The following is a 12,872-nucleotide window of genomic DNA, read 5'->3' as shown; positions in this document are numbered from 1 at the left end:
GTTCCTGAATCCCTGTTAGCCCACAGATGGACACTTTGGGGACCAGGAGTGGCTCAGCCCTGAGTTTGGATCCCCAGGCCCCATGCAAAAATCTGGGCATATCACTGGACACCTGTAGTCCCAGAGCTCAGAAGGTAGAAACAGGAGGAACTTGAGGCTCAACCACCAGTCTAGACAGCAAGTTCCAGGCTCAGTGAGATTTTAAACAAAATCTGAGTGTCTCCCGGTCCACTGGATGGGGCGATTTTGTCGCCTTTGAAGAGTTTCTTCAGTGAGAAAATAGGAGACTCCATTCTAACATCTTGCTGCTGAAATTATTTTTTTCCTCTTTATTTAATGCTGATAAATGCAGCAACTGAGGTCAGCAGAGGGAAACAAATCCCTGGAACTGGACCTATCTCCCCAGTTTGTTTGTTTTGGTTTTTTCAAGACAGGGTTTTGCTGTGTCTGTAGACCAGGCTGGCCTTGAACTCACAGAGATCCACCGTCTCTGCCTCCGCCTCCACCTCCGCCTCCACCTCCGCCTCTGCCTCCTGAGTGCTGGGACTAAAGGTGTGCACCACACGGCCCTGCACCGTTTGTTTTTTTAAAAAATGTCTTAATTGTTTTCTTAAACCTGTCCAAGACTCCCTAGCAGAATGGAATCTACTGAAAAGCCAGGTGTTGAAACATCTGTGCCACACATTCTCCGGCACACCTTCTCCTAGACCTAACTCAGGGAAGTTGCCACTGCCAGTGGCCTACGTCTCTGCTCAGAAGGAGCAGTGGGGTGACTGCAGTGGGCAAGGGAAGTCACCTCTCACAAGAAGTGACGTGGAAGTCTTTGAATTCATGACTGCATCTGACATGAATGACTTAGACACTCCTGTGAGAAGTCACTCATTCAGTCAGCACAGATATGAAGAATGGGAGAAGTGGGGCTCCTTTGGTCCCTGCTCCTGGAGTCACAGGGATATGGGACTGTAGAGCTCGCAGCTGCTCCAAACAGGAACTGACAGGCCCTTTAGCCATCTGGGGAGCAGGTGACTGACTAGCACATGCTCTACAGTGACAACACGAGGTGCTGCAGTTTTGTCTTATGTGACAGGTTTGTGTGTTTAAGTGCACTGGCACATGGGTGTACACACACATGTACAGGTCAGAGGTCAACTTCAGGTGTTGTTCCTTGGGAGCACCACCTTGTTTTTAGAGACAGGGTCTCTCACTGGGATCCATAGCTTGCCGATTAGTTTGAGCTGACTGGTCAGAGGGCTCCAGCAATCCCGTCTCTGCCTCCCCGTGCCAGGGTACCAACTGCGTACTTCACAGTGTTTTTGTGGGTGTGGGAGTCATCACACTTCCAATGCACATCCTACCAACTTACCTATCTTCCCAGTCCCAGTTCTCTGATTTTGTTTATTTTCTTAATTTATTTGTGGCTTTTTAATTCCCTTCTTAGTCATTTTCTAGATGAGAAACTGAAGTTTAGGACTTCACAGATAAGGGGCAGCTGGCCTGAATCCAAACCTCAGCTCATCCTCAAACCTTGAACCAGGCTGCCTCTCCCGGGCATGCCATCTCCATGCAAGAGATAAGGCAGTGTGCAGATGTCCCCAGAGTGTTCACAGGCTGAGAGGGTCAAGCCTTGCCTAGATGTGAGGGGGTATGCAGAGTGACAAGCCAGGCTGTGTCCCTAAAGTTCCATACCCTCTCCCATCAGGAAAGGCAAGCATGGACCATGGGGATAACATGAAGTAAGTACAAACAGCCAGCCATTGAGGAAGGGTCCAATTCTATCTTTGAAGGACCTTTCCTCCGTCCTCAATGACTCCCTTCCCAGCTGCCAGACAGTAAGTTTCCTCCAGTCCACTCCCAAGATCCTTCCAGAGGGGCAGCTTTCCAGAAGGGTCAGTCCACAGTCCAGAGTCTCTGTGGGGAGGAAGCAGAAGGGAAACCTCTGCCAACAGGCAAGTGTGAGCGCTTTGACACTCAGACCTGGGGCCGCTCAATAATGTGATCTAACTGAGAAACTCCCGGACTCCAGGGGAAGCTCTGTATTTACTGACCCTAGAGTCTCCATCTGAAGGTGGCTGGAGAGGGAAGATTCAAAGGTGAGTTCATTCAGGATAAAAACAGACCCATGCCTAAAGGGAAAGTGACTCTGGACACTAAGAATCTCGTCTGCAGAAAGGAACAGGGTCCAGGCAACTGCGTCTCAGTTCCTGGGAGAAAGGCAGGGATGTATAAATTCTGTGTTAAATGTGCCTTTATGTAGTGGGGGAAAGGTTGTGAGGAAAGAATGGGCTGCTCCTTATTTTTTCAGCCGTTTATTATCAGATAGCCAGAGTTCATTATATAAATCTTTCAAAATAATGAGATATTACAAGAATAGTTTACAAGTCAGCTCTGATTGCACAAATACTTAACACAGGAAACTGTCTTACAAATACATAAATTTTCTTACAAGAATACTTCAATAAAGAAAATAAGTCTCTATACATCTTAAAGCAAATTTGATTGTTTCTTTTTCTGGTCCTGCCATCACTCTGGAATCTCTTTTATAGTATGTCTGCCACATCCCACAAAGCAAATCCACCCTGCGGCTGCGTGTCTTTCAGCCTCTCTAAGAGTCACAATGCTAAAAGGCTTTAGGCTTCCTTTTATGAGCTTCCCCGAAAGGAAAAATTCTCATATTCAGGCTCAAAGAGGTAATTTTTAAAACATTCCTTCAAAACTTCAATGAGGTTAATCACCATTCTGAGCAACTGATCTTTTAGGGTCTCACTCAGGCTAAACCAGCTGATAGTTTAAACCTGCAAAATCATCATTAGCTCATACACCATGAAGGGAGCCCTGGGAGCAAGGATGAATACAAGGATTAGGGAACTCAGATGGCAGACACTGATTAGAACACTCTCCAGGCTGGGGCGGCAGTAGTTGTATAAAATACTGAGGACCTGGAAACGCTACATAGGCCAGTGGTGTCTCAGCTCCAAATGCCAACGGGCACAGAATCTTCCGACTCTGCATCCGGGTGAATCAATAGCTGGTGGTCTTCTTATGCTGTGGCTTTAATATACGCTAGTATACAGCCACGTGCCCAAAGCAAGTGGTGCTGGATGCAGGGGAACAGAATCCTGACCACATCTGCCTAGAGACAGGACCAGCCAGGGAAAACACGCGGTTTGCACACGTTCCCTCCACGGTTACAGAAAAGTGTCCACTTGGCACAGCAGATTGTCTTTACTTTCCAGGTAGCATGAATTAACATCAAGAAATTAGAGTGGCATTCTACAGTCAAGTTCCTGAGAGCTTGGGAATAACATCCAACACCCTTCTCAAGAGTCTCGTCCAGCTCCAGTCCCACAAGTTTAAAAGCACTTGGGGACTAGGCTGTCCCATTCGTTTTTCCTTTTGGCTTCTTCCCCACCCCAGTGGAACAAACTGCCATAGGATGGAAATAAGTTGTTTTGCTTTACCAGACAAGTTCCATCACATTATCAAGGGTCACATTTGCATGTAACTAAAGAGCCAAGTAACAGCTACTGCAGAGACTTTGCAAATTCAGCATAGTCGATGTATCCATCATTGTTCTTGTCGTCGTCTCTCAAAACGCCATCTATGATGCTCATCAGTTCATCCTCGCTCATCACTGGAGCCTGCTCATTCCCCTCCTGCAAGAAGGTAAATAAAATGAACAGGTGCAGAATTACAGAGGCGCATTAGCAAATGCCTAAAAGGTCCGTGCTTGACTTACTAGAAGCTTTCTTGGTAATATGTGGTTACTTCTAGGAATCAGACTCATACATCAGAGAGTGTCAATTTATAAAAATCCACGTGGGAAACTACATATGCTACTTACAAGAAAGATGTGACCAAAACAGGTCCTTGCTTTTTTGCCTTAAAAATTACTGTTTACTCTTTTTTTAGCTATGAAAGTAATGTACAGCCACTGCAAAAAGTCAGGTGGGTCTGGATTACAAAGAACTGTTTGTCAAAATCTATAACCTATACACTCATCCTAAGAAAAACACTCATGGCCTGAGCCCTCTGCACAAGTCGCCTAAAAAATGGAAACAGTGACATACTAGACACCTCAGGTCCAGGACAAGAGGAGGAACACTGTCAATGGTTGGAATGTATGCCCTCTGACATCACTATGCCGTTCTAGAAGCTGGGGTGGGAGGGTTATGCCAGCTGCGAACCTGCCATTCTCAAGGTGGTCAGCTCTCCCTTGGTCACATCTCTGGCTGCCACCACCTCATGTGCCAGGGCTGCTGAGCCCTAACTCCCCAGGCACCAGAGTCTCCCATCCCTACCACACAGAATCCTCCCCAAACAGACTTCAGTGAAAACTTGCTAGTGTTCCCTACGGCCTGCAGGGAGAACCCACAATGAGCTTGTGGTGGTCCTCCTCTCTCCTTCTCCTTCACCACAGCAGAGGGGAAAACATTCAGTCTGGAGGCACAAGATCTTGATCTCAAGTCCCTCAGCTAGAAGAGGATAACAGTGTCTGCCCCTGCCCAGGGTGGCTATGGAAGCCGAGCCATCTCCATTGAAAGTGCCTTGGGACACCAGCGAGCACTGCACAATACACACAACCCCCAACTCCTCCCAAAGCTCTCCGTCCCTTGGTCCTAGAGTCACCACCATTCTTCTCAAACCCGCATCGTGAACCTGGTCTTCTGTTAGGCTGGACCCACAAACTCTACATGCAGTAGAAATGCCGAAGTCGGCCCGGCCTGGGCCTCCAGCTCTGCTTCTCTGGGGAGCTGGGGAGAGGCAGGCTAGCACTAGATGGGAAGAAGCTCGGCAGCACTGCTGAGGTGCAAGGGCAGCACCAGCCGCCAAGACCAGGCGTGGCCCAGATGCGCCCAGACTGAACTCCCTGACTTACCTCCTTATGGACATGAGTAATGGCCGTGGAGAGTTCTAAGCCATCAAGCAGGTTATTGCCATCATAATCATGCATTTTGAAATAGTGGAGCTGCAGTTCTTGAGGGGACATCTCCTTCTCTGGTTTGTCAATGACACCTTCTAGATGTTCCATGATATGCCTGAAAACCAATTCAGAACATGCCAAAACCTTAAGAATGCTGAGAAGTAAAACTGTATCCAGTTCAGACACAGACCACATTTAAGGACACAACACACAGCCAGGGCCACAAAAGGACCAGGCACGCAGGCCACTTGTCTGAGTGGGACCAGAGAAACATGCAGGCCGCCTGTCTGAGTGGGACCAGAAAAACACACAGGCTGCCCATCAGAGTGGGACCAGAATGCCCTCTCTTTCTGGTTGGAATTTGCTCACAGTATTTTTGAACTACCAGTTTAAAAAGTAATATTTAAAATAAGGATTAGAATAAGCATGGTGGCACATGCTTTTAATCCTACTCAGGAGGCAAAGGCAGATGGATTTCTGTGAGTTCAAGGCCTGTTCTACACAGCAAGTTCCAGACCAGCCAGGGCTACATTTGAAGACCCTGTCTCCAAAAAATAGATAACAAAGTATAATGTGTGACACTTACTCACCAAGAAGGACTCGACATTTGAATGTGTCACTAAAAAAAACCTTGTCAGAATCAGGAAGCCATAGTTATATTCTGGATTCTGCTACTACATGTATATGGGGTGGAGTGTAAAAGAAGAAGACTAAATTCTAACAAATAATTTGCTGTATTTAGGCTTCAAGATCCTCTGCCTATGAGATGGTGAAGCCAGAATACCATACAACCAGGAATCCCAAGGGCCAGCCTCTGTGAGGCCCTGACTTTGCAAACTCCGTTTTAAAGACGTCCTTCATCTTAAGCCATATAAGGAGTTGAGGGGTGGGCAATCTCAGCTCCAGAAATGTGCTGAAACTTGAACAGATACCCTAAAACTGGCCAATTAAGAAGATAGGGAGCAGGACCATAAATTTAATGAGGTCCAGATATTCCTAGGAGATATATCCTGCCCTTGAAGACACCTTGTCAGTTATTAATGGCTTTTTGTTAGGGCCATTCTGACCAATGGGTTCAGAAACTACCTTATCCTATGTACTCCTCACCCAATCCCGAGACGACAGAACTCCAACTCCCCTGACTACGGCGTCTCCCCTTCCCCGGGTTCGGGGCTGCACTTCCCTCACCCACTGCATTGTCGTGTTGGAGGTGTGGTCCAAACTCGAGTATAAATATGAATATTATTAAAAACATTCACGTAATTTGTATCAGAAATCTGGCTCCGTGAATTCATTTGGGGACCAGAAACTTGGGCATAACACCTCCATCCTTGAAAAATGTCCAGGAGCCCTATAAATTGGTACCAAAGGAAAGAAGGTAGGGTGCCCTGTGAGCAAACCCCAGCCCCAGCTGAATACATACTCTTGATCGTGCACTGTGTTCTTGTCCAGGCCCACGCTGCCTTGGTGGGTGCCAGCCCCAGGGTCATGGGCCCTGGCATGTGGAGCACAAAAGGTCCAGAGCAGGACGCACAGGAAGGGAGCGCCGAACAGCTGCAGGTTTGTCATGGTTACTGGTACCTGGGAGGTGGGAGACACAGACGATGAAGGCAGAGCCCTAGAGCTAAGGTCCCTTCTAACAGCTGGCAGCATATGCTCTTGGGAAGCCTGGGAGGCGGTGAGGCCGCAGGCAAGAGCCCTTAGAACTGGCTAGAGCTCAGCTGTGGGACTGGAGCTGGAGCTCAGAGGCAGAGCCCTTGCCCAGCCTGCACCAGGGTCTGGGTTTGATTCCCAGCACCACAGAAACCAGCTTTGCTACTAGCTCTCCTGGTTCCCACCACTCTGCTGACAGTAGAGGCCCACAATTTCATGATGAATGACAGAGGGCTGAACAGGCACACGCGAGCTAAACAGGATCCAAAGCCTAGACCTGTCCATAAGCCGACAGCCCACAAAGACAAGCACTGCCCACTGGAGTGGAAGTTCTCAAAACAGAAAATGCCTCGGGAGGTCTGAGATTCCCACAGGGGAAGGACTGACATGCTGATGCTTCAGCTAGGCCTGGGCAGACGGCGAGCACACTGGGTCTGGGAAGGATGGCAGCCAAGCAGGAGAAGGTGCGGGCAAGGAGCTTGGTCTCGTGCCAGGTGGAAAGGTGAACCAGCTACACATGCTGAGCCAGGAGGCTGACATTTCCTGAGAACAAGTGGGGACAACTGCCAGTTCATGACAGAGATGAGATCACAGGCTGGACTGGCTTCAGGCCGACTTGGCTCGTGGCTCAGTGGAAAGGAGTGGAGGGAGGCAGGACTGGAGACAGGACCCTGGGAGCTGAGGGAAGCCAGTAGGCTTGTTACAGCGACCTTAAAGCAGTGATTTGGAAGAGTCCATCACCCTATCTTGTCTCTCACCAGGGCCCTGAAAGGGGTTCATAACTAAACATGGTGAGAGCATTGGAAAGGGAAGTTCCACAGAAATTCAGATTACATCTTAATGACACTTGGACTTAAGATCAACAAGACAATTCAGCCACCTGGCAAGCTCCCTGAAGACCAACTTAGGTCATATACATGTTGGCACCGCAGCTTAGATAGGTCTCCATTAACTGCTACTTCAGTGGAAAGTCCTGTCCTTTCTGGGTTTCGATTGGAGACTCACCTCAAAATGGAAGGTGAAGACAGCTCAGGACCTCAAATACAGTCTGGTGTTCTCATCTCAAAAGGCAGAGCCATTCCGCCATGACTAACAGTAGCAGGGCCCCAAACCTTCCACCATAAAGATAAAGCACAATGTTCAGGTCCCCTTAACAGTCCGTAAACTCAGTACAGCTCCCAAGCCGCGCCATCTCCTCCTTGTACCGGCTGGGAAGCAGTGGCATGGCAGCCCTTCACCCATCTAAAGCTCTCAAGGAAGACCTGAGAGACTGTGGCATCCTCTGACATATACAAGGTTTTCCCACCTCCCGCAATGATGGAGGAGTGTCTATGTGTTACTTTCATTATTAATAAAGAAAACTGCCTTGGCCCTTTAAGAGACAGAAAATTAGGTAGGTGGAGTAGACAGAACAGAATTGTGGGAACAAGGAAGTAGAGTGGGGGAGACGCTTCAGGCAGTCGCCATGGTGAGTCTCCATGCTGCTCCTCTCCGAGATGGACGCAGGTTAAGATCTCTCCTGGTAAGCCACACCTCGTGGTGCTACCCAGATTACTAAATATGGGTTAAAGGAAGATGTGAGAATTAACCAATAAGAGGCTGAAACTATGGGCCAGGCAGTGTTTTAAAAGAATATAGTTTCCGTGTAATTATTTCGGGTGTAAAGCTAGCCGGTGGCCGGGTGGCGGGGCAGAGCCCCGCTGCTTCACACTACACCGCAATCCGTCCCTATGAAGGGAGCGGCAACCACTGGGAGGTACAATGTTCAGGGTGCAACAGAGCAGTCTCCAGTCTGACTACTGTCATGTGCGGCTCGACAGCATGGCAGCTGTCATTCTGCACAAGACTTCTAATGTAGAGTGATGGGAAAACTCTGTCAACCAATCACATCTTGTTAAGGCGTGGCTACCTGGAGCCCAGGAAGAAAAACTGGGAGGATTCAGGTGAACGCTCTCTCTGCGCAGTCGGACCTCCCCCTCTTGTAGCGTGAGTTTCCCCTTATAACCATTAAAATATAATTGTTATTCTTGAGCTGGCCTGGTTATTTATCGTACCGACCTAATTCACAACACCTGGCGCCTGATTCGTGGGGCCACTAGAGTCTCTGGTAGCTCTGGCCAGCCAAGCCGCAGCGTTCATTTGGGCATAAACTGTCCCAGCTGGGCACTCAGCTCAGAGCCCCATAGCCCTCCCCGCGCACTTCCCCCTCGGCTCCCCTCACTGCCGCCCCAGCTGCTGCTGCCGCCGGTGGAGCCTAAGCAGGGGCCAAAAGTCTACCCAAAATTCATTGTTGTAAAGTAAATATATAGGCACACACAGTACACTATTTTAACAAAGACTGTTAATTGTGATTCTTTTTACCCTTTCATCTCAGCACTTGGGAAGCAGTGGCAGATGAATCTCTACGAATTCGAGGTCAGCCTGGTCTACACAGCAAGTGTGTGTGGAGATCGGGTTGGTTTCAGGTGTCTTCCTTAATTGCTCTCTATTTTATCACATGGAGGCAGGATCTCTCACTGAAGCCAAGTTACTGATCCAGCTAGTTTAGCTATCGAGCTTGCCTCCCAAGCACCGAGGTCATAGGCAGCTGCCACATGACTGGCATTTGTGTGGATGGTGGGTATTGGAAACCCAGCCCTCAAGCTGCAAGCAACTTACCCACTAGGCCATCTGCAGCCAAGTTCTGACATCAGTGTAATTAAGGGTAGAACTTTGAAGCTGTCCACTGGACAGATAGTTGAGTTGGGTGATCACTGAATCCATGGAAGTCCTTTCCTCTACCAACATGGTTGGATCCAGTTGGAATGTGTATCTATGAGGATACTTTCTACTCAGGTAACACCAAAGAATAATCAAGTGATTGATAAACACAGGAACTGTGAGTCCAGCCAAGAACCACTGAGCATACTGCCACAGGCTCCTAACCAAAAGGAAGCTCCCGCAAGCACTATGACGACAAAAGGTAACTTACTGCCACCTGTGAAATTCAACTGCCCCCAGTCAAGAGAAAACAGAGTGCTCCAGTCTGCCCAAAGAACACGTTACATCATCCACACTCCGGTTACATAGTTCAAGGCCATGGGCACACAGTTTGGAAGAGAAGCCCTAGGAATTCCCAAGCTCACTGGCCTTCAGGAAATTGCATTAGCCAAGCTAAAGAAAAATCCATGTGAGAAGGGATTGATTAACTGACTGATCCTCCTTTCCTAAAGACGGGCAGACACCATGTGTGGTGTTGGAGTATTAATGTAAGATGTGTTACATCCGTTTATGCTGTGGAATATTTTAATAATGCAAAGATGTATTCTTTTTGTTGCATGTGCTTAACTCTGTAAAGCTGTGTTACTTTGCCTATTGAAAACACCTGACTGGTCTAATAAAGAGCTGAACAGCCAATAGCTATGGCAGGAGAGAGAAATAGGCAGAGCTGGTAGGCAGAGAATAAATACAGGAAAAATCTAGGGAAAAGAACAAGGAGCAAGAAAAAAAGGAGAATGCCAGGGACCAGCAAGCCACCCAACCAGTCCTGGAGTAAGAAAATTAAGCTACATAGAATAAAGAGGCAAAGTGTAGTTAAAGAGAAACGGGATAATTTAAGTTCTAGCCAAGCTAAGGTTGGGCATTCATAAGTAAGTATAAGTCTCCATGTTATTTATTTGGGAGCTGGGTGGCCAGCCCTCAAAGAGTTAAAAAAAAAAAAAAAAAGCCAACTACCATATGGAGTCTTCTTCTGATGTGCCCGAAGTCTTGGAAACTCGACTGTCAGGTTCTCCTATAAACGGTTCATTTACAGGTTAGGGTAGCACAACTACTCATACACTCTTGACTACTCTGGGGAAGATCGTCGTCAGCGGAACACACACCTTTGGGAGAGACCCGCATATAGCAGTGAAGGAAGAAAAGGACATTGCTAAGTCCAACAGATGAGCCCCTTAGCCCAGGCGGTGACGCTCCCATCCAGGGGGGCTCAGAAAATGACCCCTGCCTCAGCTTTTGTCACAGGAGCAGCAGGCATCTGGTGCTGGCCTCCCTCACAGCCTTGACTCCACCAGGTTCCTCTCACTGCGCCTGCAGCCTCTGTTCCCACTGACTGCATCTCGCCATCCCTTCTAGGCATGGTTCAAATGAAACCCAGACTCTTGCAGCTAGCACCGCCTACTTCCCGGTCTGTTTCTTCCTTCCTACTTTTCTTTTTCCCCTTTCCAAAGGCCAGGACCTTGAGTACTGAACAATGCTGAGCTGGCCTGAATAAGATGAGATGTGGCACACCAATGTGTCAGCCTTTATCTCTGGCCTAAGCTTGAACTCTCCTCTGGAGCATTCCCACTCCTGGGAAGGAAGGGCCTGCCCACCCTTCCCTCCAATTGTATTATTATTCCTATCAGCGAGTTTTCTTTCCTCCTAGCAGCTGTTCCCAGCTTTTTTCTAAGTCCTGGGGCTCTTAGTTAAGAATTTACATTCAAAGCAGCCACATTTGACAACATTCAGATATCTTGTACCCAGAGTCATCGCCAAAGAAAACTGCCCAGCGCTTGCTTCTTACTTTGTCAGCTCCAAGTTCTTGAAGTAAAAGTAATCAGTAAGTCTCCGGGTTAAAGAAACCTCTACTTGGGCTGAGGCTGAAAACTTTTCCTGAGCAGACTGGCGTTTAATAGTATGATCTATCTGATCACTGGGGGAAGCCAAAGAAAAGTCACGCTACCCTTATACTTTTAACCAACAGCCTAGAAACACAGGAAGAGCAAACCTGCAAAGGCTGGGAGAACAGGGCTGTGGACTCAGGCTGACCCCTCTATCACAGATCACAACCTAATGAAAAACTGAGGCCACTAGAAGAGGTGCCCAAGAGTATCACATAATCCCCCGCTCACATTCGGAATGACACAGGAAGCAACCAAAAAACTGTGCCCCTCGTAGAAGGAACATACGACAGTAAACACCTAAACTCAGACAAGCCTTGGATCCCATGTAGGAACAGAATAATCAATCAGTTGTGGAGGGACGGGTCACAACAGGCTTTGCAGGCCTGTGCAAGAGCTTGAAAGGGCAATGAGGAGCCACAGAAGGGCAAGGGAATGGGGCAGGGGTGGTGGGACATATGGGATTTGTCTTCAGTCCACGTCTCTAGCTCTCCTGTACTGAATGAACTGAAGAGGCTCAGGAAATAGTCAAAGGAGCAGAAAGGGGGCTGAATTGCCTAGGGCAGGAAGGTGTTTGGAAAATGAGAGTTCCAAATGGGTTCGATGCATCTGAGGAGTGCAGGTGAGAATACGCCCAGGCCTCTGATTTTGAGCATCTGTGTGGATGGAGGTCCCATATGCTCCAGAGATGGAAAACAAGAAAAACGAGCATCCCTTGTCTTTCCAACCGCCCAGGCTCAGACTAGCCAACCCCGCCTGGACAACAGGACCTGTGGGTTGCCCAAGGACGATGGGGGAGCCAGGACAGAAGGAGTAACGCCCAGGGCCCGTGTGCTTCCAGGCCAGCCGGGGTCAATGTCCAGCTCACATAGCTGGACCCACAGCATGATACTGAGACACCCTCTCCTCCCTATCAGGGGCAGAGTGCGGGGCCCAGCCGGGCAGACACTTCTAGCCCCGACGCCTTCTAGGAAGACAGGCTGCTGCCATGGACCACAGATTCCGCTGCTTCCACAGATTCCCGGGTGGTCGGCGCCCTCCACCCCGCTGCTCCGGGCTCCCATCCAGAGCCTCAGACCCCGGTATGGCCCGCTGACCTCTGCCCTGAGGGTCAGACGTCCCGCCGTGGGTTCGCTCACCCTGACAATCCCCGTCGCAGTCGCGAAGCACTCCAGCGTGAGCCTTGCCAGCTACCGTCCCCCGACGCTTATTCTCGGCCCGCCGGGCCCGCCCCCAGCCCAGCCGCGCACGCGCACCGCCTCCCACCCGCCCACCGGGCCCGTCGGCCGCGCCCCCTGCGCGGACCGCTCCGTTGAGTCCACGTGTCCTGCGCGGCTGGTCCGTCTGGACCCGCCTCCGGAGGGCGACACCCGGCTGCTCCGACCACCGGGAGCCCAGCTAGGCGCTAGTTGCTAGGCAACCCCGGAAGCCCCGGGACGTGACTCGACGTGGGCTGTGGGCCGCCGGATCCGGATGGGGCGGACTCCAAAGCTGACCAGCCACGCCTTCTCTATCCTTTGGCTGCGTTCTTGGTTCCTCCGGTTCCTCATGCTGCAAACTGGGTATAAAGAGAGTAAAACCCCAAACTCCTGTCCTAATGAAACAGCTCGAAGATGCTCGCCAGGGCCCCTCCGTTCCCAGATTGGCCTACTTCTATT

At 49.5% G+C, this 12,872-nt stretch overlaps 1 protein-coding gene across 2 annotated transcripts; it reads right to left on the bottom strand.

Moving 5' to 3' along the window:
• Positions 1-2,290: 2,290 nt before the first annotated feature.
• Positions 2,291-12,480, bottom strand: Mcfd2 (multiple coagulation factor deficiency 2, ER cargo receptor complex subunit). Of its 2 annotated transcripts, none has more exons than XM_038317814.1 (4): positions 12,354-12,480; positions 6,345-6,502; positions 4,877-5,036; positions 2,291-3,653 (listed from the first exon to the last, which is right to left on the bottom strand). In XM_038317814.1, exons 2-4 carry the CDS (start codon positions 6,488-6,490, stop codon positions 3,522-3,524), a joined length of 438 nt encoding a protein of 145 aa, XP_038173742.1. In that variant the 5' UTR covers positions 6,491-6,502; positions 12,354-12,480; the 3' UTR covers positions 2,291-3,521. The 2 variants fall into 2 exon arrangements, with proteins under 2 accessions (XP_038173742.1, XP_038173744.1); XM_038317816.1 differs by having other exon boundaries at positions 12,312-12,437.
• Between the last annotated feature and the right edge of the window lie 392 nt (positions 12,481-12,872).

Source organism: Arvicola amphibius, chromosome 2 (assembly GCF_903992535.2).
Source record: "Arvicola amphibius chromosome 2, mArvAmp1.2, whole genome shotgun sequence".
In the NCBI taxonomy this organism is placed as follows: domain Eukaryota; kingdom Metazoa; phylum Chordata; class Mammalia; order Rodentia; family Cricetidae; genus Arvicola; species Arvicola amphibius.
This window is presented reverse-complemented; position numbering and strand designations above follow the sequence as displayed.